The 25,134-nt window shown below is 35.3% G+C and overlaps 1 protein-coding gene and 1 long non-coding RNA gene across 4 annotated transcripts in view; one reads left to right on the top strand and one right to left on the bottom strand.

Annotated features, from left to right (window-relative positions):
- LOC103153298 (uncharacterized) overlaps positions 1-25,134 on the bottom strand; it is a 40,682-nt gene that overhangs the window by 11,297 nt on the left and 4,251 nt on the right. The window contains exons 2-4 of one of the 2 annotated variants that reach the window (XM_016661842.1): positions 24,057-24,088; positions 11,058-11,219; positions 7,307-7,373 (exon numbers count right to left, since the gene is read on the bottom strand). In XM_016661842.1, coding sequence (XP_016517328.1) covers positions 7,307-7,373; positions 11,058-11,219; positions 24,057-24,088 — 261 coding nt within the window. Of the gene's footprint in view, positions 1-7,306; positions 7,374-11,057; positions 11,220-12,387; positions 12,561-24,056; positions 24,089-25,134 lie in introns of those variants that run through there. The other variant, XM_016661843.1, reaches the window with a different exon arrangement.
- The window catches only part of LOC103153271 (uncharacterized), a 43,743-nt gene continuing 22,348 nt past the window's right edge, over positions 3,740-25,134 (top strand). For both annotated transcript variants that reach the window (XR_001658928.1, XR_477779.2), the window contains exon 1: positions 3,740-4,978. This is a non-coding gene — a long non-coding RNA (uncharacterized LOC103153271). The remainder of the gene's footprint in view (positions 4,979-25,134) is intronic.

Below are 25,134 nucleotides of genomic sequence, written 5' to 3' on the forward strand. Positions count from 1 at the left end.
CGCTTTAACGAATCAAAGCCTCGCTTCTTTCTTTTGATTGTAACTCCATGCAATTACATTGAAACAGTGGATTAAAATCTTTACATAACCAACTTGAAAACTTTGTTTTAATGGCGGATTGGACAGATTGTTGACATAACAGGACAAAAAAAAAAAGAAGTTTGTTTTCTAAGATACCTTCAATTGTTTCACTTATTCTGCAGCAGATTCTGCCTCCTCACTGGGCAATAAATGAAGCCTGAGTCCCAAGAGGGGCAATTACAGAGCAAGCTGGTTCAGAGAGGAGAGCAGAATTCGCTACTCCATTTTAAACACGCTCTTATTTTAGAGGAAAAAGGAACAAAGCAGATTTCTGACCTTGTTAAAGAGGATTTTCAAATCAAAACACCAACAATACCCTGGAGTGGCCTGGAGAAACCAGATTTGCAAACAGCAGCAAGGAGAACAAAAGCTCGAGTCAACGGACAAGATGAAGGAGGAGGAAGAAAAACGTGTAATATAGAACACATTTATGTAGCATCGGATTTTACTGAAAAAACTTGGCATTTAGACTCAGCTCCCAAGAAATGCACTGCAAAACCAGGAAATCTTAGTATTCTTAGTCTGGTTTCTAGTGCAACTATATTTTTACAATTAAAATGAAACAAATATAACTTACAAGTAACTTTTCAGCAAGTTATGTTAGCTTGTTTTAAGTCAATAATCCCTTGATAGTGATGAAAAAGCTCTGGCAGATTATTTAATTTATATTATAAGAAAAATGTCTTGTTATAAGTGAAATAATCTGCCAATGGAACAAGAATTTTTTCAGCAATTTTAAGGAATTATTTACTTAAAACAAGCTGAAAAGTTATTTGTAAGTTAGTTTGTCTTATCTCAAGTATGCTAAAATATTTTTAATAGACCAAAAATACTTTTATTGATGATGGCTGTTGAATAGTAAATCAACAACAAAGCAAAACAGTGAAAAAATGGCAGCCAACCAAACATGCTGGAGCTCCACTTGGGTTGCTAGGTAACAGGCTGGGCTCGGCTGGGGTTGCTAGGAAACGGCGCAGTGCCCTTGGAATATGACTCAATATGTTACATTTAAAATTCTTTGGTCAGATTTTCTGTTTTTTTCCACATTATTTTTCTTTTTGTAAAATCTGCTGTTCTGATGAGCTGTGCTAGCGCATCTGGATAGCTACATCTATTGGATAACAAATGTTTGTTTTTGCAGTGAAATTGCACCATTTTATATTGTCAGTGGAAATGCAGCTATACTAAAAAAAAATCCAAAATATGTTTCTTCACCTTTTCTTTTCTTGTGAATGGACAAGTTAGTAAATGTATTTTCATTCTATATTGCTTTGGTTTTTCTTAATCAGAATGGTTGCAACACTTCTTTTTAGCAAATACTAAAGCTTTTACCATTTTTCCAACATGTTCTGTGTCTTTAGCTACCCATTTATGCCCTTAAATTTAATTAGGCTCACCCCAAACACTTCCAAACCTTCCCAGTGGGAGCGTTTGACTCCCTGCGCTGTTTATGTAAAGTAAGTTTGCTGACGCTGGGAGGATTGCTCCCCTTTGCTCCTCATCAGCCAAACGTTTGCTGAAAAAACCTGCCAAGCATTTAAGGCAGAAAGAGGAAAAGCGTCTTCGGTTGCCAGCATCAGAATCTGCCATGTTTAGCAGTAAATCAAACTGATGATTCTTTTACACGAACTTCATTCTGTCATTTCTCCAAACTCTGCACAGAGGTGTAATTTTAATCTTTATGGATGCAGACTTCTACGTCATTTGTGTTGAATAAACTGAAGTTCTGATTGTGATTATAACTTGTTGTTCTGCAGCCATGTTTTACAACTTTTTATGGCAATTACAATCAAAACAGAAAAATGTCATTTTAACTAAATGAAGTTGGTTTTAGAGAAAATTGCAAACATGCATGTAGCAGCAGGAGAATACTATGTTACTTTCAAACTTTAAATCTGTTTTCAGTGCAGAAGGTTTGTGTCTCAGTGCAATAAAATTTGTAAAAAAACAAAAATAATAAAAAAACAAAGATAATTTTGGATCAAATTTTTTTTTGCTTCAATAAACTAGTAATCCATTTGATACTGATTAATCTGATTTAACTTGTAAAAATATGTAATCAGACAGACAACATATAAAAATTATAATTTATATATAATATTAAGGGCAAGTTTTGTCTTAAAAAATAAAAAGAACAGTGACGTGACATCAAAACAAATTCAGACAGGAGAAACGTGTCTTTTGCGCATAAACCTTTTGAAACCAAAACCAACTGTAGGTAATTACACCTTTTATAAATATTTCACAATAAATTCATCATTAAAATAAACTTTTTTACAAAATGCGTCAGACTTGTTCACTTTTTTTCAAACATAATTTAGTATTTTAGTATAAAAATAAAGTATCTGATTTTTTTTTGTTGTCTTAAAAAGTTTAGGTAATTTTTAAAAAGCGTTTATAAGTTCTGCATTCCTGTAAAGTTTTATGCATTATTCTGTCACCAAGTCATGGATTTCACAATGTTAGTTTTTTTTATTGATTTCTGTAAAAGCTCAGTCACCATGGTTTGCTCACATTTTGACCAACACTGCGACAGATTGCGATAAATAAGAGAAAAAAACAATTTTCAGCCTGCACAGATCCAACATGGTATTAAGTATAAATTGTTTTTTCAGATGAAGCCTTTATTTTTCATATTTCCTTGTTTATACAGTCTGTGTTTTTATTTTTATATTTTCTTAAGTGAAAGCTGAATATATTTTGGACACAGCAGATAAAAACGCAACCAGAATGTAAATTTATTCATGCATAAACAATGTCTGAAAAGAGAAGCTCCAAATTTCTAAATGTTACAACAAATCACCAAGCATTACTAAAACTGGATTTCTTTTTAAGCGTGGTGATTATTTGAAGAAATGCTAATTTATGCATTTTACTCACATCCCAATCAAAGCTGGGATGATTTTCTCAGAGTTGTTGCTGCAGACATTTTGTCACTTCTTCTCATTTCTCACTTTGCTCTTTATGAATAAAATTTATTCTTTGCTATTATTTTCAATTGATCTCCACAGTTCTGACCCATCAGATCTTTTGATAAAATGTCGGATTTGATTCAGTTTCTGGTGATGTCTTTCAAAAACGGCGCATGTTCCTAACCTTAAAATGTCATTGCATGATATGACATCAAAAGAAATGACAAACCCAGTGAGGCCTGACTTTAAAAAATAAAAATAAATCTCAGGCTACTGTCTCCTGGTATGAAGGACTTCAGCTCAGAACATAATCTGTTTGAAAAGTCAAAATCATCTTCACATCAGCAGAACACAATGATCCATGAGTGTTGTGATAAAAAAATGAAAGGGAAATTATGTAAGCTTTCAGTCTACTCATATAAAACAAAGCAATACATATTACACAGCTTCACTTTGAGACACATAATTAGAAATGGCAGCTTCTGTACTGAAAAAATGTAAGAAAAGCAACAAAATCCATAAAAAAGCTTTCCAACTTTAATGTGACATATTTTCTACAAAAACAAATATTTTGTATAAATGCATTAAATATTTTTACCCATTTATTTGGTTTCACAGATTATTTTTTAAAATTAAAAAAGTACCAAAAGCCCTTCAATGTTAAAGTGAAAACTGATTTATCTAAAAATAAAAAAAGACTAAATATTAATGAATAAATACCATATTAAATAAGTGAAGGTAAAATGAATGCAGTAAGATATATAGAAATCTAAGAGAATATTTTGTTTCTAGCGTCCAGTTGGAACTAAATGGCTTGAAAACAACAAAGTGGAAGTTCTGGAGTGGCCTAGTTAAAGCCTAGACCTCAATCTGGTAAATTGCATAATTTTTTACCTAAATTAATTATTTTGTGGAAATCAGTTTTCAGTTTCTCATTACAGTTTTCTCTTTCCTTTTTGTTCTTACACATTTAATTTTCATACAAGACCAGTGACTGCTTGCTGACAATGACTACCATTGTTTTTTCTGTTAAGTTATCAATATTACACGCTAAATCTTAAATGTAGGCCTGATAATATATAAGAAAAAGGGACGCAGTGCTTTGCGAAAACTAGCAACATCAGGAAAAACTTTTAACTAAGAAAAAATGCAAAGGAGAGGAAAGCAGGACTTATGCTAGCTACGACAACCATAGCATGTAGATGTGATGAGAAATTCAGTGTTTCGGTTCAGTTAAAAAATGAAAACAGGCGACCTAACACCAACTCTGACCGATCATCAGTAGAACTGGCTAATCAACCTCCGCTATATTAGCTTAGCTACTAGCAGCGGTAGCTAAGCTAACACATCGATCACTTATTGATAATCGCAAAAATAAACATCGAGCCTAAAAACATAAAACTGTAATGGACTGAATGTTCTGATACTTATATGGGAAATGTTTGAGTGTTGTTGTTTTTTTGGTGTTGAATCCTGATACATAAAGGGGCGTTGTTGTCTGTTGCTATGGCAACGAGTCTGCGTGTAGCTTAACCTACACAGAAAGCGAGAAAATAGTGGGTTTTAGTTATTCTATAGTGATTTTCTAGGTTATTTTTCCTATTGCTGTGGCGCACTGGACTAAATTAATACTACCTACATCTCCAGGTTTCATTTAGCTAACGGAATCGTTGTACCGCGCCAGCGCGGATATAATGGATGTCAATTTAAAGAATCGTCTTTTTGCCCTACAGCGTTGTACGCATGCGCGAATTTTCCAGACGTAAACAATAACATGCAGGGAGTTCATAGCTTAAAACTGGGAGGAAAACGGCTGAAAATCGCTTCACCTGCTCTGATCAGAGAGCTGAACTGTTAACTCTCACAGTTTCCTAACAAGGTTGCACAGCAGCTGAGACCAATTACTTCAGACATCGATTTCACGAAGCCACCTTTGATCGTGTAATTGCTGCGAGAGAGATGAGTGCGTTTCTGCGGCTGAACAGGTGAGCTGAATTGATTTTAGCGGCTTTCTAATCTCTGAGAAGCAACGGAGGACAGTTGTTACCCAGAAAATATGTTAATTTATTGTTGGAGTATATCATTTATTATAATCTCTGCTTTATATGATAATGTGAAGTGCTTGTATTTATCCTCATTAGGCTTTTGTTTCTACCTCAGCAGGTTTTAAAATCCTGGTCGGCATTGTAGGTTTTTCTAAAGAATCGCAGTTGAAAAGATTTAATAGGGTCATTGATTAAAGCGTGAGAACAATAGCATATTATACAGGGCTAGACAAATGTAAGACTTTTTTTCTTTACTCCTCTGAGCAAATCTGAAAACTGGGAGATTGTTTTTTTGTGTGAAGTTGCACCTTCATACAAACATGACTGATAGCTTTCTTAGTGAATTAAAGATGAGTAACAGTTATGGGAGATACGGGGCTAGTAACTGGTTACATTTACTCAATTACCTGAGTAACAGTTAAAAAAAATTGTGCTTTCTTTTTACTTTTACTTGAGTAAAATTTCTGGATTTTCTACCCACTGAATGAAAAACAAACATGTTTTAATCAAAAATTCACCAGACCTGCAGTTTTTGTTGATTTGAAAAATGTTAGTTATTTGTTTAATATTTATATGAATTATTGTAATTTTTGTCCGTAGAATACCAAAAACTCCACTTAACTTTCTATTTTGGACCGTCTGATAATGTGAATTTTAAATATTAAATGATTGATATTAGATCTGTTACTCAGCACTTGAGTACAGATGTTTTACCAAATACTTTTTTACTCTTAATTGAGTAATTTCTTGGCTACGTTTTACTTTTACTTGAGTAAAAATAAGTCGTAGTTCTGCTGGAGTTCACAGTTTCTCCATATGCATACATGGATTTTCTCCAGTTTTCCTCCCAGAGATGATGAACATAGAGTCTACTGTTAGCGGGAGAACACTGCAAAAACACAAAGTAATTCTGCTCTAGTTTCTACTGCAAATATCTTAGTATACCTGAAATAAGACAAAACGTTTTATTAATATTAAGGAATTATTGCTCAATACAAGATCCTGTATTTTACTGAAAAGTTACTTGTAAGTTAATTTTGTCTTATTTCAAGTGTAGTAAGATGTTTACACTAGAAACTAGAATAAAATTACTTGGTAAGATTTTATGTTTTGGCTGTGAAATGGCTTGCAGTTTTATACCAAAGCCAAAAGAGAAATCCTACAGCTACTAAAATCTGGAATTACCTAATTTTTGTTCAGATTTTGTAAAGAAGGAAGTTGCGATCATGTTTTCTTTAGAGGTTTTTGTGTCATTTCCTTCAATAGATTTTGGTGCAGCGCCCCCACAGTTGAGGAGGGGAACAGCTGTTTCAATTGGTTTGGCTCTGCGTGAAAGCGAACTGCAGCAACTGAAAATGTTACAAATGCTGCAATTTTGGTCCCCAGTTGAACCAAAACACCCTGAAACTTTGACAAAAATGTTTAGTTCCCAATTATGTTTGCTTAGACCAGCGGTTAGCAACTTCTACAACCCTACTGCTCTTATTTTGTTGTGTAGTTTTGTAATTATTGCCCCAAATTTCTGCACAATAACTTAAATAGAGTAAGATTAGAGTATGTGTAAATGTGCATTAACACATATTGTCTCAATTTTTTTAAAAAAACCTTAAATTTTCTCCTAGTTTAGAGACAAAATGTGGTGATGTAGCTGCAGATATGCTAAATCTGTGAGGGTAACAATCTTGAAACATCAGGAGAGAAAAGCTGCCAAGGCAACTGTAACTTCAGAGGTAAAAACAGAAACTAACACTTTCCTGGTTTCCTGGTAACTGGACAATTTCATGTTTTTGACTGAAGTAATTCCAGCCCAAACTAGGTAAATGTTTGATGTGCCTTTCAAAATTAAATTATACTAAAATACTTTATTTTCTTTTAAAGTCACTGAAAATACCAGAAAAAACAACCCAACACACATTCACAACGGCTTAATTTTGAGGTATTTTCTTAAGAAAACACATGGATTTCCAATGCATTTATGTTTACAAATTTCATTTTATATTCCATCTGAATAAAATTCAGCTCATTATATCAAAAATAATGTGAGTTGTTTATGAATAGGAACATTTCAAATATGAAAACTGAGTTAAGGCATTAAAAAGCAACAATGAAATGGTTTTATGTAAAAACCAAGAAGGTGGAGAAGAACAGAAAGTCAAAACCAATCTATTAAATATATAATCAATACACTTTGATTGCATCTTCTGGCAGACATGTTTTCTAAGGCTAACCAAGGTGAGACTTGTGCTATAAAATATCAGGTTTTCCTACCGTTCTGCACATCTTGTCCTCTAAATCCTGGTTGATCCTCTGAAGAGACGAGTAACTACTTTGGATCCTAAAAAAACAGAGAAATCAATAAAGAACAAGAAAAATATGAACTAAAACATTCATAACAACAATTATATAAAATAACCATAATCATCTTGCACTGATCAGAGATTTTTTGGGTGAATTTTAATCTCAAATTTTGAAATTTTCTCTAAACAAAAGAAAGGTACATACATGTAATCAGCTGCTTTCTGTGAACTGTCTCTGTTTTAGCAGCTTCTTTATTTTCTGTTCTTCCACAGATACAGAAAATATCTAACTTTGAGTTTCTTCCACTGGAAAAATATCGTTAGTGCAAATTGATAGGTGTGCTGCTTCACAGACTAGAAAAATATATATGTTTAGCTTCTAAACTGCTAAAGCTCCATATCAGAACCAGTGAGTAAAAAAATTATCATCAGATTTCTGGACTTCTCTTACAAATGTTAGCAAAACTTTGGCGATTTTCCACTATTGTCGAAAATAAAAAACACAATTTTGCAACTTCAGCATTTCCATTAAAAGAGAAATGCAATTAAAATCACATGGGAATAAGTTTAAGTCATTAAAAAACAAGCTGCGCCATAATTCTCCAACTACTTCCTGTCGTCTTTTTTGGCGTTTCCGCCAGTATTAATATCTGGTTGTTGATCACATGTTTGATGTGATGCGAAAAAACTGTTTCCGTTTAGCGAAATGTCCTTTTTTTTAACTAAATTTACGTGTTTCCATTAAGAAAGCTTATTTTCATAATTCCAAATTGTGCAACTGGTCAATGGAAACACAGCTTCTATGTGATATAGTTGTTTTTTTTAAAGCTTTTTAATTTCATCCATGCATCACTTTCTGTATAATGGAGACTGTCTAATCTAATCTGGAGATTATTGTTCAAGATACTCAACTCAGATTTTGGCTTTATGAGATTTGAATGCTACAAATCAGAGGCTTTTTTGATCTGCTGTAACACAGACAGCTACAGGAGATTCTTTCTGCCCACATCTATCAGTTACAACCACATTTGAGTAAGTAAAACGTAAAAGTTTTTGTTTTCTGCTTTTTGTGCAGCCTTTTTTCTCCCTGGCTTGCTTTCAGTATTCCTATTAAACTTCCAAGAATCAATAGTTACAGTCCAAGCATTTCTTTTACTACCTCGCCTTTTTATTCAGCACATATTATAATATTAACTCATGTGGTTTATAAACAGCCGTTTATGGCTCCATTAACCGGACAGATCTGGGGAGTGTGGGCGCAAGAGACCATAAACAAAACAAGCCATAAAACTCAGGCCTGTTAGAGGCGCGAAAGGCAAAATAAGGATTATAATTGGACATAACAAAGCAACGGCAGGAGAACGAGGGAAAATAAAATCTGTCATCTTCAGAGGCAACGCTGAGGGCGACGACAGAGATCAGCTAATCAGAACCATTCTAGAGTTTAAAAGTCAATAATAAATAGGGATTGAACATTTTTATGCACCTTTAACTGCGTTCTCCCTTTTTTTTTTGCCAAAATGGGAAAGTTTGTTGAGAGAGCAGGTTTATCGCTTTGATTTTTACTATGGCTGCAGAAAACATTAAACTATTTCACTATCCTGGTGCTTTCAATCTTGCTGCTCTGAAGTTTATTTACCAAGCAGGTAAATAAACTCGAAGCTTACAGGTGACCTGTTATGCTTCCCTGTACAGGTTAGGACAGATCTGTGGGCGTTACAAAACATGTTTTTACTTTTTTTGTACCAAATTAATCTTGGATAATGAGATTTTAGTCTGTTCAGTTCTGCCTGTCTGTTTTAGGGATCTGTTACTTTAAACCCTAATAAGCTGCTGCTGGCCACGCCCACCAAATCAATGTTTACACTCGCATCTGAAAATGGCTGCAAACAGATGTGCTATTATACAATCATACATCCTTGAAAAGCAGAAGTGGTGCGTCCTGCACAACCAGCAAGAACGCAGCAAGTGGTTTCTGGATGGAGAGTCAACAACAAAACACTTTGTCTTTTCCAGGAAACGTTGAACTCAGCAGTAAAACCAGCTGACCAAGTGTGCTGGAACTCAGCTCAGGTTGCTAGGTAACAGGCAGAACTCTGCTGGGTTGCTAGGTAACGGGGAGTTCCTGCTTATTTGTGACGTTACATCCTGGATGTTTTTAAAGCAGCTCATTTTCTGTTAACTTATCACCAAAAACTGTCTTGGAGGGGTTTTAGAAGCAGTAGATACCCAGATGGAAGTACAAAAAATACAAAATGTGAATTTTGCATAATTATCCCCCCTTTAAATGTCAAAAATTCTCCTATATGAAGAAGCTTATTTTGTGAAAACTTTAAAAGCAATAATCAGTAAGTCCTGGAGTGTAATAACACCCGCAGCAAAAACAGAAGAAATCTCTAACGAGAGAGGAAATACTTCACTGCACTCCAGACCTTAATGTGATCAATAATAAAACTGAGCTGATTACCAGTTCCCATAGATTTTTAATGCAATCATTAACTGAAGTACATTTTTAGTGCTAATTCACTTAATGCAAAGGTCAAGATTCAATCCTGCAGATTGGTTAGAGATCATAAGACTGAGAGGAGTATTAATAACATTAATCTAGTTTAATAAGCTAAATTATGCTACGTCATGTCCTGTAAAGGTGTAACGGTCTCCTCTCAGATTTTACTTTTACTCTGATTTCACATTTAAGTTGAACTTTTTGCTTTGCTCTTGTGGCAAAAATCATTATTTATTTAAAAGGCTGCCTTGGGAAATGTGTCAGGAGTGAAATAAAAAATATAAAAGCTTTTTCTTACGCTGCTCCTTGGTTATGGAATAATTAGCAAAAGTCATTGAAACTGATTTAAAATTCTCCCTAGAAATAGTTTAAATGAGAAACATAACTGGTGTTTTTAAACCTTTTTCAAATTATTGTATGAAGTCTTTATGATGATTTAATTATTTTTGTTTGGCATGTTTTCTTGGTCACTCTCCATTGATCAGGTTTTACTCAAACAATGGTTAAAATAAAATGATTAAAATAAGGCTTAGGAGCGTTGATGACGACTTGTTTGAAGATGTGTATTATATTAATATTTGGCACATTTATTTTCTTCTTAAACTATGGACACAAAACAGAAAATGTTTACATATTTGTCTAAATTGTTACTATTGTGAGAGATAATATATTTAAAAAAATCAAGCTTCTCTACCTTCTCCCAGTGCTAACTAAAAACAACCAATAAGAGCCAGCAGGCGGGACTTAGCGCTGTCAGTCACCACTTTCTTTTCTTTTTGCTGCGCTACAGCTAGCGTAGCATATTGTGACTTCAGGTAATGGCGGCATGACCTGATAATGGCTGATAAACGGCTTTCCTGTAACTGTAAGTTGAGCGAGTACTTGAGGATTATTGACAGCGCTAACACTCTCCTCCTGGCTCTGATTGGTTGGTTTTTGTTGGGTGCATTTCTTCAGTATCTCAGGGAGGACTTGCAGGAAATAGATTTTTTTTCACAGATTATTTATCTCATAGCAAACTGTCATAACATAGTGACAGTTTTAACAAGTATGGTAAGAAAAAAGAAGTTGTATATCTGTCTCAGATTTTGGCAGGAATGTGACACCATAGGAACAGAATACTAAAACACAAGCATGTTGTTTGTGATACCAAGCAGTAATTTGACATGGCACATCATGATTTAGTTATTACACGCATACACACACACACACACACCTGCGCAGCTTCTCTGTGAATTTCTCCAGCTCCTCCTGGGCGCGCCGCAGCTCCGTCTCCAGGTACTGCCGGGTGGAGTCGAACTCTGTCTCTACCATCTCTAGTTTGTGTGTGGTGTATGACAGGCGCTTGCGGAGGTCGTCCTTGTGGTCGTGGAAAGAGCTGAACAGATGTTAGGGGGAGGTTAGGAGAACCTCATCGTCACAACAGAGAGAAAACGGCGAAGAAAGGCAGAGGGAGTGAAGCATAGATGAAATGTAACTCAGTTTGGATTTGGAGAAATGTGAAGGAGGAGATGGATGGAGGAAGAATACTAAAAATGTTTCATTCGGAGTGAGGCGGTATGACCAGGACAAACATCTCCCAATCTCCCATTGGTGTAGCGGTGAATTTCATTACACATCGGCCTAATCCAATCTCAGAATGTAGAGGACCGGATTTTTGCCACAGACACAGACCACTGGTGAGTCACAAGGAGGTCTAAAAGTGTAGGACAGAAGCTTTCTGTGCTTCTATTTTTAGCTAGATGGTAAAATGGAAGAAGAAATTAAGAATTTCCAATAAAAACACACTAACTGGAGACCCAGTGATGCTTCATTTTTTACTTTTAGCTGAACTGATGGATATTTGAGTCGCAACATCTCAAAGTTTCTGCACCGCCAACTAAGGGGTACCGTTAGCTTCACCTGTTACCTTCATCTGTTGGATAAGTAAAGGTAATTTTATTTATATAGCACATTTTCAGCATCAAGGCAATTCTAAGTGCTGTTAGCTTTGGCTTCAGCTTTATTTCATTCAACAAAACAGTCAGATGGAAAGAAAACGATGCAGAATCAGCAAAACAACAGTTAGCTTCATCTGTTAACTTCAAATGTTAGCTTTGACTGTTAGCTTCACACGTTAGCTTCACCGTTACCTTCGGCTGTGCGGCTGTTAGCTTTAGGTTTATTTCAGACCTTCGCAAGAACAAAACAATCAGATGGAAGGACAACAATTCGTAGTCAGCAAAATAGCTGTTTTTTTGTTGTTGTTTTTTCAACAGTAGTGGTAATGGTCCCTCTTTTTCCCCCCTGTAGGGACGCCACTGTTTATGACCCTAACTTCATTAGATTCCTCCCTTTTTCAGTTAGAGAAAGCACCATAATCAGATTAATGGTTTATTTGTTCAAGTGGAAGCAGATGGTGGATAATAGAAGATGTGCAGATGAACAATGAGAACAATGTTTAAAGTTTAAAACGACGGTTCAAGCCGATTTTTCTTACCTTCTTTTTGGATGTTTGCATCCATTTCTCTGGCTTTTCAGGGCTGTTTTGCCAATATATATCTTTTTCATAGTTTTCACTCTGCCTCAGCTTGCATGTGTGTGCGGCTGTTACTTCTGCTGCTGTTGTTGCTGCTCGACTGAATGCTGAACCGAGGTTTGAATTCTAACCGCATACCACTAGTCAAAGCTTTAAGTCTTGCCTGGGGAGCCAGATAGTTGCCGGCTATCTGTGATGACCCTGGCAAGAGAGCAGAGAAAAACAGCTTTGAAGTCTCACAGACTCGGCAGCACATTTTATTCTTTGCAGAGAAAAACTGATTTTATCTGCATTCAGAACATGAGTCTGCAGAGTATGACAGATTGGAGCTGGATCATCAATTGCATAAATTCAACAACCAAACAAAAATAGATGATGTTGAAATTTGCACTTTCTATGAAAGATTTTATCTTATTTTCTAATGTCTTTAATCACCTGTTTAAAAGATACTGAAACTAAATCTAACATTTTTGTCTTATGTTCACTTTTAAAGTGAATTGGTAAATGATTTGTCTTGCTGTGAGGATATTAATGCAGCAGCAGCAAACCGCAGTGCCCTGTGGGGCACAGAGAAATTGACCAGCTGCCCTCTGAGGTTATTTCTCAATAAATCAGTTATGATTAATGCATGTGGGTTTCTGCTTCCTCTGCTTGAACTTGGATCTCCCACATCGTAGGAACCTAATAACCTGTCACTTGTGAGCGTGAGGCGCACGTCTCTCTTCGTCTAGCCAGATTTGTGGAGACTTGTTGCTATCAGTGCAAACATGCATTTGCAAGGCGACATGTTTGCAGAGAGAGAGAAAAAAAATCATTCCTCCAAATGTAGAGCATCTGTTTTAGTTAAGAGACATGTTTATAGATCATTTTAAAGACAAATGTCTTCTGCATTTAATCTTTTTTTTTTTGAAAAGCTGAAAACACATAAAAAGAAATTAACATATAGTGTAACAACATGATGTCATTTCCAAAATCTGCTACTTTGTTTAAGGTAGTCTCTTTATTTTACTGGCTTTAGCCAGAGTAGGGTAGTAACTAGTCACATTTACTCAATTACTTCTACTTGAGTAAGCTGCAGTTTTTGTTAAATTTGTCAGTTTTTTTATTGAAAGAAACTGATTTAGAAAAATGCCCGATATTGTTGTTTTTTTGTTTTTTACGTGAATTATTGTCATTTTGGTCCTTAAAATACCAAAATTTCCTCTTAACTTTATATTTTGGTTCTGATGATGTAATTTTTAAACATTAAATGATTGATGATTTGATCAGTTGCTCTGTAATTGAGTAACTCAATTACTTTTTGACTCTTACTTGAGTATTTAGTTGCTTCAACATTAAAATATTTTGAAGTACTGCTACTTTTATTTGAGTACAATTTTTGGGAACTCTGGGTTTTGCAATATGACATTTGTTTTAACATTTGTCTTCAGTTCAATTCAACAACACTGAATGTTTTGTTTCTTCAGAGTCATTGTGGATGTTGATGTCTGGTAGCAGTCAGTCTCGCAACAAACCTCAAGAAGCCTCTGACTGAAGATGCTAACATGACATGCTAACAGCTAAATTTCCAGGCAGCAGATGATGATATTCCACAGTATCGTGATGACACCAGCAGCCTTTGGCAAACACTGCTACTCCACCTCGTTTGTTTTTGTATCTACTTTTTAAACCTCAGTTTGTTTGTGTTATAGAGAGATGCTGGAGTTGGGGATTTGATGCTTGGTGGTTTGAACATCCTGCTTCTTTCTCTGCTCTTCGAATCCATGAAGCATTGCTCTTAATTTCCTTTTAATTTGGGGTCGTAGTTCAGGAGTTATTCAAGACTTTGAGATGCTAATTCAGCTGTTTAAAGTTGTTAAACAACAAACACTTGGTTGAAATGGTTATGCATCATAACTGTCCAAAAGTAAAAAAAAAAAAAAAGGAGCAAAATTTCACCAGAGAAACAACCATTTTTAAAAAATAATTTCAGAGACATCCTTGTTTTAATAACATTCCTGGTCATAATGTTGCTGTGTCATCACCTGGCTGGTAGCATTGACTTATTTTGTGCTTTGCAGAAGCAGTGCTGGTGCTTGAGCTTGGATCTCCTCCATTACCCGCCATTTTGAAGGGTGAGGTGAACATCTCTATTCATTAAGGCCAGATTGAGGCTCGTTGTTATGTGCAAACATGCATTTGTTAGTGGTGCAACGTAAGACAACGAAGAAAAAACTTCCTTCAAATGGATAGTAATCATTTTTCTTAAGTGGATCGCTTGCAGCTCTTTCATAGCAGCTGTGGAAGATGATGCACAAGACAAACTCAGTGGAGAGCAGATTTATGTAGTCAGTAAACAAAATTTACAGGAGCTAAAAAAACATGGAAATATCTAAAAGCTAAGTGGCTAATCTTGAGTAAAGTGGAAAACCACTTGACATGAGGCTAGCTCTTAATTTTTATGTCTTTGTGTTGGCAGGTCTTCAATTTTTAAGCAATTTTGGAGATACTTCTATCTAAATAAACTCAAAATCAACATGTTGTGCTGGAAGAGTCTGAGCAGTTGCATTAATTTACTTTACACACTACAGCTGATCTCCTGGGGCTTGAACTCGGATCTCACACGCTGTAAGAACTTAATAACCTGTCACTTGCAATTATGAGCTGCACATCTCTCTTTATTAAATCAGATTTGCTGAGACTTGCAGCTATCAGTGCAAAACACACACGTTTCCGAGCAATGTGATAAAATGTCCAAATGAACAATAACTCTGCTCTTTCAAATGGAGAAAATCCACTTTAGTTAAGAGGATTGCAAGCAGCTCTTCTCCACAATGGGTGTCAAAAATGAACAGAACAAACAGAAGGCCACACATCTTCTATAATTCAACAGGGCTTGATAAAATAAAAACATAATTTCTCAAAGCTGCTGTGAAGATACTTATAGGGAAGGTTATCTAATCATCAAGAGGCTAGCTCATGGTTTTAGCGGCATAAAAAGTTTGATTTGGTCTTATTTCTACGACTTGTAGCTGACGCAGATTTATTTAAGATTTTAAAGGAGAATTTCTCAAACTGTCGTTTCCATGCAAGGAGCTGCATGGAGACAACATAGTTCTCTGAGTGTTTGTTAAATGGGTTAATTGGCAGATTATTTTACTTATAACAAGACATTTTCCCCATGTTGGTGAAATAATCTGTGATTTGGAACTAATACCTTTTTATCACTATTAAGGAATTATTGACTTAAAACAAGCTCTTATTTCTAGTTGAAAAGTTACTTGTAAGTTAGTTTTGTCTTATTTTAAGAGTACTAAGATATTTGCACTAGAAACTAGACCAAAATTACTTGGTAAGATTTTGGTTTTTTTGCAGAGTGCAGCTCTGGTTTATGACACAGAAATGCCAACATCTCGTTTGATGTGTAAATAAAACATCCATATATAAATCTGTCACCCTGACAATTAGAAACTCACACCAGAAGTCATTATTTCACTTTCTCTTTTTTTGCTTTACCTGTGATTGCACTCTCTCTGAGCATTATGGGATGTAGCTGCAGCAGATCGCACCTTTTAGATGCTCACCTCAAGAAGGAGGATCTCTGTCTCAAAACGCCAACGATTGGAAAAGATCACTCACAAGAACATTTTGCCACATTTCATGGCTTTTAATATTTGAGGGGTCTTCTTGAGAGCCAAGGAGGCATGGCATCAAAACAGACCGAGGAATTGTTTTATGCATGCTTTAGCATGTTTTATCAGAGCGGACAGGCTAGCAGTTCAACAATAGGCCATAATAAACGCTTTGATGCTGGCTGCCACTTCTAATGCCAGGACTACTCTTACTGTTTTTAATTGCCTCTCAGCATTGGCTTAAGAAACAATGACTGTTTCTGTAAGCGTGGTTAATATTGTTGCTATGGTTGTTTTCTTATCTACTAGTAGCAGGAAAGGAGCACAAAAAAGGGACAGGAATAGTTCCTGAATTGTTTTGTCCTCATATGCAAACAATTACTACTGCCCAGCTGGGTACAGTGAGAGCTTTAAAGGGGACCCATTATGCAAAATTCACAGTTTGAAAGTTTTTGTACGTCCATTTGGGTCTCTGCTGCTTCTAAGAATAGCCCAAGCATAAAAAAATACAAAAATGAACACCTAGAAAATTTTATGGCAATAACTTAATGTTGTTTACTCTCTGGAAAATAAAGAGGGTAAAAAATCTCCAGAATGTAGCAACACAAATGAAGCCCAGCCTGTTGCCTAGCAACTGAAGCTGAGTTCCGCCCATCACCTAGCAACCGAAGCTGAGTTCCACCCATCACCTAGCAACCAAAGCTGAGTTTCAGCTTATTTGGTCAGTTGGTTTTACCACTGCATGCACTGTACAGTGGTTTGTTGCTGACTTATCATCCAAAAACCACTTGCCTCATTCTACTTCAGGAGGCTCTACTTCTGATTTTTAAAGGTGTACGGTCGCATAATTGTGCATCTGTTTGCCGCCATTTTCAAGAGGGAGTGTAAACATTGAGTTGGGGTTGCCGTAGCCTCATTATCTAAGAATGGTTTGCAATAAATTTAAAGAAAATGTTTTTATAGTCCATAGACACATCCTAACCTGTGCAGAGAATAGGTCACCTTTAAATGACACAACTCTCTAAGAGACAAACAGATTATGGTGCTTGAGGTGTTGTTTTGGCAAATGGAACAAATTTTGACAGCAAAAGATTTGAAAATCAATCACTGTTCCCTTTCCTCACAGGTTTTCAGACCGGTTTGTAGTGCAGATGAAAGTACGAGTGAACCCATTAATCTGAAATGCCTTCGAACTTGTCACGGTTATTTGACAGCATGCTCTACAGAGGCTACAATAAATGGCTGCAAGGCTGTAAAACACAACACCGTTAAAATGATATGATTAAAATAACACATCATCTGCTTTTCTCAATAATGGCCTCAGCTGCAGCTTAATTCTGGAAGCAGAGCCGGAGAGAACGCACAAAGATCTCTAACAGCCAACATGTATTCTCCTTTTACAAGGGGGAGACGTTAGCATGTTGATTTACTGGGAACAAGCTACAGTATGGGAGCTGCTACCTGCAACATTCGCCGCTCACAGAGGCCAAATAAGGGCTTTAAACTTTAATGACCACAGTGCCGTCTCCTCTGAACTCACAGCACAAATACATCAGCTTCTGCTGTAAATAGTTACGCATTTTATCACTGCAAGAAGGATAACTGGAGCTGCGTTTTTGTTGGGTGCAATCATTTATTTGGTTATAATTAGAGAAAACTTCTGCATTTTGATAATGAAAATGTAATAACAATATGAAGGTTAATGATCAAGTCATAATCATGTAATTATCCACCAGCAACTGGTGTGAAGGAAAACTGAGGTAGTTGATATTGTTGCATTTTTATCAAAACAACTAAATAACTGCTGCCCTTTAAATGTTCTGTGTTTGTATTGTTGTTTGGCAGGAACATGATTTGTCAGTTAGCATAAGCTAATGCTGTGCTAAATGACGCCATTGCTAACTCTGCTAGCTAACCATGTTACGCTACTCATGATATCTGCTTTTACTGTAGGAATTGTAGTAAACTGGAAGTGATTTAGGAGTAATTTTACTTCGCTGCACTTTTTACTTTTACTTGTATTATGAAGTATTTCTTCTCTTACTGGAGTAAAATTTCTGCGTTTTCTACCAACTGAATGCTTACCCACCAACCCACCAACCCTCCGGCTTTTGGATTTGGGACTCTTGGGATGGAAGCGATCGGTAGCCGCTCTTCCTCCTGAGCTGCAGCCGCCTCACCGTGTTTCAGGCTTTACATGAGGGGATACAAAACGTGTCTTCCCTCCAGAAACACGTTTGTCTCCTGTTCATGTCAGAAAAACACCTCTAGGGATTAAATCACTGGAGCAACAGCAGTGATTAATCAACCAGATTTGCTGCCTTGAGGCAACTACTGCAACTGATGTGCAATATCAACACTTTGGAAGGAGGATAGCTGATCAAAAACTCCAGCGCATAAACTGTAAGGATCTGGTAAGCAGGAAAACTTTATGTCTTGATGTCCAAATATCACAACATTTTGGGATCTAAAAATGTTAAAAGGTACAAATAAAACCTTAAAATCATTTTTGGACAACAACTAAAACCTTTAGTGTCTGAATCTGCACCTCCATATATACAGGATAGATTTTTCAATGGTTTTTGTAATTTTTTGCAATCAAAATCACAAATTTTGTGCTGCTACTTTAGAGATATTTGTATTAAAATTTAAAGATCTTTACAAATTTTAAAATTATTTCCTAATTTTAGATATGGAAACGTATAAAATTATCCTGAACTGCAAGCTTGAACAAAAATCATGAAATCATCAAAATGTTAAAAAGTTGCACAAATAACAGTAAATAATTGTGCCTTTTACATCCATAATAAGATAAAACTTATCAGCATCAATTAGCTGGAGATGATAATGATCTTAGTTTCAAACACACGCACTCTGCAGACATGTGAAGAAGTAGCTTCTGGTTGTCTTTGACGGCTGTTGCAAGCTTATTTCATGGTACTTTAGAGCAGGTCAGAGCGCAGCTAGAGGCCACAGCAGGAGTCTCAGCAGGATGCTTCCTGATTTTACGCATTTATCTTTGTCTTGTTCTGATGTTATCCACACAGGTTTTGCTCAAAGAAGTAAATTTACCAAATCTTTCAAATTGTTTGAATCATTAGATGATAATTAGCACAGTTGTATTTGGCAGAAAACGGGGAGAGGAAATTCAAAGTAAGACGACCGACTGTTGGGTATAAACACAATGTTTTATGAATGTTTTTCCACATGAATGAGGAACAGATCCATGTAATTAAACAGACTGTACATAAAGAAACATCTGAGGAAGTACCGAAGGAAGAAATAGGAGCTTGTTTGAAGCAAATAATTTCTTAATATTGATGAAAAAGTGCTAATTCCACTGGGGAATTATTTTGATTGTAACATGTTGGGTCACATTCCAGGGGCACTGCGCCGTTACCTAGCAACTCCAGCCGTTACCTAGCAACCCCAGCCTAGCCCAGCCGTTACCTAGCAACCCCAGCCGTTACCTAGCAACCCAAGTGGAGCTCCAGCATGTTTGGTCAGCTGCTATTTTTCACTGTGTCACTTTGGAAGAGACACTTGCTTTGTTGTCTTACTATTCAGAAACCCAAAATACACATTTTTATCAAGCATTTCCCATGTTTAGTTTCCAGTGCAATTGTCTGAAACCCAAACTAACTTCCAAGTAGCTTTTTAGCAACAAAATAAGAGCTTGTTTTAAGTCAACAATTTGTAACAGATATTTAGATATTGACTTAAAAGAAGCTCCTATTGCTGAAAAGTTACTTGTTACCTTTGTCTTATTTCAAGAGTACTAAGATATTAGCATTAGAAACTAGACCAAAAATACTTGGTAAAACTTTGTTTTTGCAGTGTAAGGCATGAGACAGGAAGTTAAAGCTTCCCTCGAAACCTTCAAAACAAAACGGACTGAACCAACTTATTCACAAGCTTGAAATATCAAACTTAAATGAAAAATAGGACGAAAACTGACATTTATAAAACGGTAATTAATAAGGAAAGACTATGACTAACTGGAACTGTCATGCTTTTATTAAACTGAATGAAACAAAATGAAATTATGGATACAATAACATTCGTTTTGTGTTCATGAATTTATTTATTAGCTTTTTATGAAATTATTTTCCCCTACATAAGCAATCAGCTAATTAAGCTAATCCGCAGCCAACCAACAATCAAGAGTTGTTGATTATTAAACAATAATTGAATCAATTTTATCAATTTTTTTTAAATTGTATCTTCTGTTGAGTATTCATTACCCAATCGTTCAATAGATAATCACAATACTTTGACCTTTTTGAATTCTGCAACTAAAAATTAACCAAAGTATGGAAAACTAAAACTATTACTACAACAAATAAAAATCACATTTAACTAATAAAAACTAGCAAACCCACTAATTAAGCTAATTAAAACTAACAGACTTAGATAATCAAAAGTCACAATGAAATAAAAATAAAACTTTCTAACTGCTTATTCATCAGGTCAAGTTAAGATCTGAAAAACAAAACAAACTCAATGGATATTTTTCATAACCCAGAGCAGAATAACAGCCTCTTCCTTAAATGTTTAATCAGAGAAAGCACTGATGAAACATATGTTTTATTTTGTTCATTTGGTGAAAACAGTAGCAGCTCTTCAGCCTTTCCATAACCTTTAAAACTACAAACAACTCATCCTGTATGTTTGTGCTTTAAATTCAAGGTGAGAGTAAATCAGTTTCTGTTTTTGAATTATCTGAAAGAGACGAGAACCGGGTTGTTGCCATGACAACATGGTTCTAGTTTACAGCAAGTTTGCTTCAAGTCAAACAAAGGAGAAAAATATGGCAACTTAATAAAACCCTAAATTTACAAACCTTGTTTTCTTTTAAAGTTTGATTTTATTAAGATTATGTTCTTCACTGTTTTGGTTGTGATTGTTTCTGAACCGACCCAAACCGTCCTTCCTGTTCATACCGACCCACTGGCATCAACTACATGACAAGGCAGTTTACAGGAAGTGCTTTTTCGCGAAACAAGCTAAATGTTTAGGTTGTTGCTTCATGTTGAGCTAAATATTTAGTTTGAAAATTAAATGCTTAGCTTGGATAATAAATATTTCAGTTGGAACTAAATATTTAGTTAATTTGATCCTAAATATATAGTTACTTAGCTAAATATTTAGATGTAACACCTAAATATTTAGCTAAATACTTGGCTACAAGCTAAACTTTTGCATTGCTTGCTAAATTAGCTACAAGCATGTAATTGAATATTGAGTTATTTAATTCCAATATTTAGTTTGGAAAATAAGTATTTATTTTGGAGCTAATATTTAGTTTGGAAACTAAATATTAGTTTCCAAACTAATATTTAGTTTGGAAACTAAATATTAGCTCCAAATTAAATCTTTATTTGGGAACTAATTATCTTCTTAATTAAATATTTAGTTTCCAAACTAAACATTTAATTTTAGAACTAAATATTTAGTTTAGAAACTAAATTTCAGACCTAAATCTGGTTAAGTTAGTTTTGAGGTCAGATAATTATAAATATAAGAATAACAGTGAAAAAATATGAATTTGAAAAATAACACCCACATTTTTTCTTTGACAGGCTAAGCAAACCAAATTATTGTAGTTAATTTTTACTGTGTAACTTTTACAATAATGATAATCAGAATCAGTCGTTGGAGTGACGAGGGCGACTGAGCGACAAGTCAAAATAAAAATAATTTAAAAGATTCAAACACCGGTGCACCTTCTCTCTCACACGCTGAAGAAAAGAAGCAAAAACATCCAAAATCTCCGGAGTTTTCTCCAACACGGGTCGTTCAGAGACCCGTTTCGGATGCTACAGTAGCCCTCCCTCAGAAACGGTGCCTGCGTAAATCTCTGATCTTCCTGTCTTGGAAATAATTAGGCAGGAGAATGAAAGAGCAAGGAGGTGGTAAACTGCTCCAGGCGAACCTGAAGGGAGACTTCACAGAGCATCTGCTTCTGTGGGCTACGTGCCTGGCTTAGCGAAAGCCTGCAGACGGATAAACAAAGACACTTTAAGCAGTTTTCTCAAATCCTGGGTTTGTGACGTCTTACAGGTGTTGACAGTTTTAATAAAGTAGAAAATGGAGGTGAAACATTTGTAGAGGTCTAATCAAAAGGTTTAATGTCTCAATAAGCTGCTCTACCCGTTTTACTGCCTTGAAAAAGTTTTAAAACCATTTAAGCTTTTTTACATTTTGTCATATGTGACGGCAAAACGTTGATGGGAAAACAGAGTGTGTTCAGTCAGAGGCTTCTTCAGATTCGCTGTAATACAGACTGCTACGAGGAATCTTTCGACAATAACTGAAGAATCTGACTTTGTTTGACTTACAACATTTAATTTCCTTTTATGATCAGTGAAATATTTCTGAATTATATTTTGAATTTGTAATAGATCACAAAAAAAGAGTGTATTTGGAAAATCAAAGTAAATACACTGCAAAAACACAAACTCTTACCAAGTATTCTTAGTCGAGTTTATATTCTAAATATCTTAGTCAACTTGAAATAAGACAAAAACTAAGTTACAAGTAACTTTTCAGCAAAATATAGAAGCTTGTTTTATGTTAATACTTCCTTAAAATCAATCAATCAATCAATAACTGTTTGCCATTTATTGACCAATGATGAACTAAAAACACCAAAGCAGGGTTTATAAAAATGGAGGACATTTTGAAAACAACACATAGAAAACAAGACGTTTTTTCTATGTTACAAGAGGAAAAGAATCAACAGACCTAGTATGTTTTTAATCAATATTCAATAATTATTGACTTAAACAAGCTGTATCTTGCTGAGTAATTTAGTTACAAGTGAACTAAGATAATTGCACTAGAAACTAGACAATAATATTTATTAACATTTTAAGATATTTAAAATATCACTAAAACATTCATATACAACTACCACAATTTCAAACTGAATATTTAATTAACAAGCTAAATTTTACTTTTACAAACTAAATGTTTTGCTTAAAAACTAAATATCTAAACTAAATGTTTAGCTCTCATTTATATATAAATGCCAGTTTCAACTAAATATTTAATTAGCAAGCTTAACATTTTGTTTATAATCTAAATATTTAGATGCAAACTAAATATTTAGATATCAAGTTATATATTTCTCTTGGAAATTAAATATCTGGTTATCAAAGTATTTTTTTTAGTTTACAAACTTACAAGCTGTTTTCAATTTAAAAACTAGACATTTATCTCCAAACTAAACAAATGCTGCAGTTCCAAACTAAATATTTAGTTAACAAGCTTCACATTCTTTTTACAATCTAAATATTTAGATGCAAACTAAATATTTTGTTACCAAATTAAATATTTCTTTTACAAACTTACAAGCTGTATTCACTTTGTTGTGTTCAGATGTTTAGCTCTCATTCACACCCACAGTTTTAAGCTAAACACTTATTTAGTCTGCACCAGGTGAGAGGAACTTTTTAGTTTTTTCTTGCTCATGATGTGCTTGTTCAGCTGTAATTGCCTCTCTGTGGTATCATCTTCCCCGTCAATACAGCAGCTAATTGAGGGCTGTGAGGAACACTTGGCGCCTCATCATTCGCACACTAATAAAATCATAGTGACAGCAGATAATAAATAATTGAATAATTGAATAAATAAGCGCAGATTTGCTGCAAGTGAAACTAACCGTCAGCTGTTTCTGCTGCAGTGACTTAGAAGCAGTTAAACTGAATTTACTCCCCATCCTGCCGTCATCGTAGCGCACCGTTTGCGTCTCTGCAGGCGCCCTGTCTCTATGCAACACATGGACAGCAGAAGAACCGAACCGCGCTCCAAACAATCACTATGTGACACAGCAACTACACTCAGTCATGTCCGGATCACAGCCTTACCGCTTAGGAGCTTTTCGCCTCATTTTCGGAAAGATAAGATCACAAAAATCCCTCCTCGGAGCTTATTGCATTTAGAAAAAAAAAGACTCCTCCAATTCTGACTGGAGACTCGGCGGAGAGGAGAAAACGGAGAGAGGGGCAGATCCGCGAACTGAATGGAGGAGGAGGAGCTGTGGGAGTGATGGAGGGAGGAGGTGAAAGTGGAAGTGGCTTACCTCTTGTCGTGCCGCATCTCTCCATCAGATTCCTGGGAGGAGGAGAAGAACACGGGATGAAATGATTGCGTGCATTTATCAGGCAGATTTATCTGCTGCTGCACCTCTTATCTGCTGTTTAAAGGGTCTCTGCGCCTCAGCAAACAAATATATCCATTATTTTACTCTCTGTATGGAAGAAGGAGGGGAACAGAAGATATGTTTGTGCTGTGCTGCAGAGGCAGAGAGAAAGTACCCAAGCTGATCATTAGGGTTTATTTACTTATCAGAAAGACAGAAAAACAAAAAGAATTAAAGGAAAATAAGTGAAAAGGTAAATAAATTTGGATTCCAAGTGTGGTTTGAATTAGAATTAGGTCTTTATGTTTATTTCTGACAGCTTTATGGCTAATAAATGAACAGAAATGTTATCAATTAATGTATGAAGGCTTTATAATTCATTATTAATAACTGGGGATTTGGGCCGATATTAATATACGATTTTAATGTTACTGTTGTAGCTGATAACTGGAATTTATTTATGCTGTACTGCAGAGGCAGAGAAAGTACCAAAAGCTGATAAATTAGGGGTTTTTTTACTTATCGGAAACGCAGAAAAACAAAAAAACTTAAAGGAAAATAAATGAAAAGGTAAATAAATTTGGATTCCAAGTGTCCTGGACACGACACGATACACCGATCCAAAATTAGATTTAGGTCTTTATTTCTGACCATCCTATGGATAATAAACAGGCAAAGAAATGTCATTAATTAATCCATGAATGCTTTATAAATCATTAATGACTTCACCAATCTGAAAATTTGGGCCGATATCCAATTTTAATATTGCTTTTATATCCAATTACCAATATTTACCAATATTTTATATATTTCACCACTTTTTATATATAACAGAAGGCGACAAGATAAAAATAATTTGGTTATTCACATCAGCGCAGTTTTATTTACCAAACCGATACTTTAAAATATGACAAGTATCGGCCGATCCCGAAGTTGGCGCCGATATACCGTCCATCCCCATTAATAACTGCTTATTAAGCATTAAATAAAGGGGAGAAGGAGATTACATGCTAAAAGA

This window comes from Poecilia formosa, unplaced genomic scaffold, assembly GCF_000485575.1.
Source record: "Poecilia formosa unplaced genomic scaffold, Poecilia_formosa-5.1.2 Scaffold345, whole genome shotgun sequence".
Classification (NCBI taxonomy): domain Eukaryota; kingdom Metazoa; phylum Chordata; class Actinopteri; order Cyprinodontiformes; family Poeciliidae; genus Poecilia; species Poecilia formosa.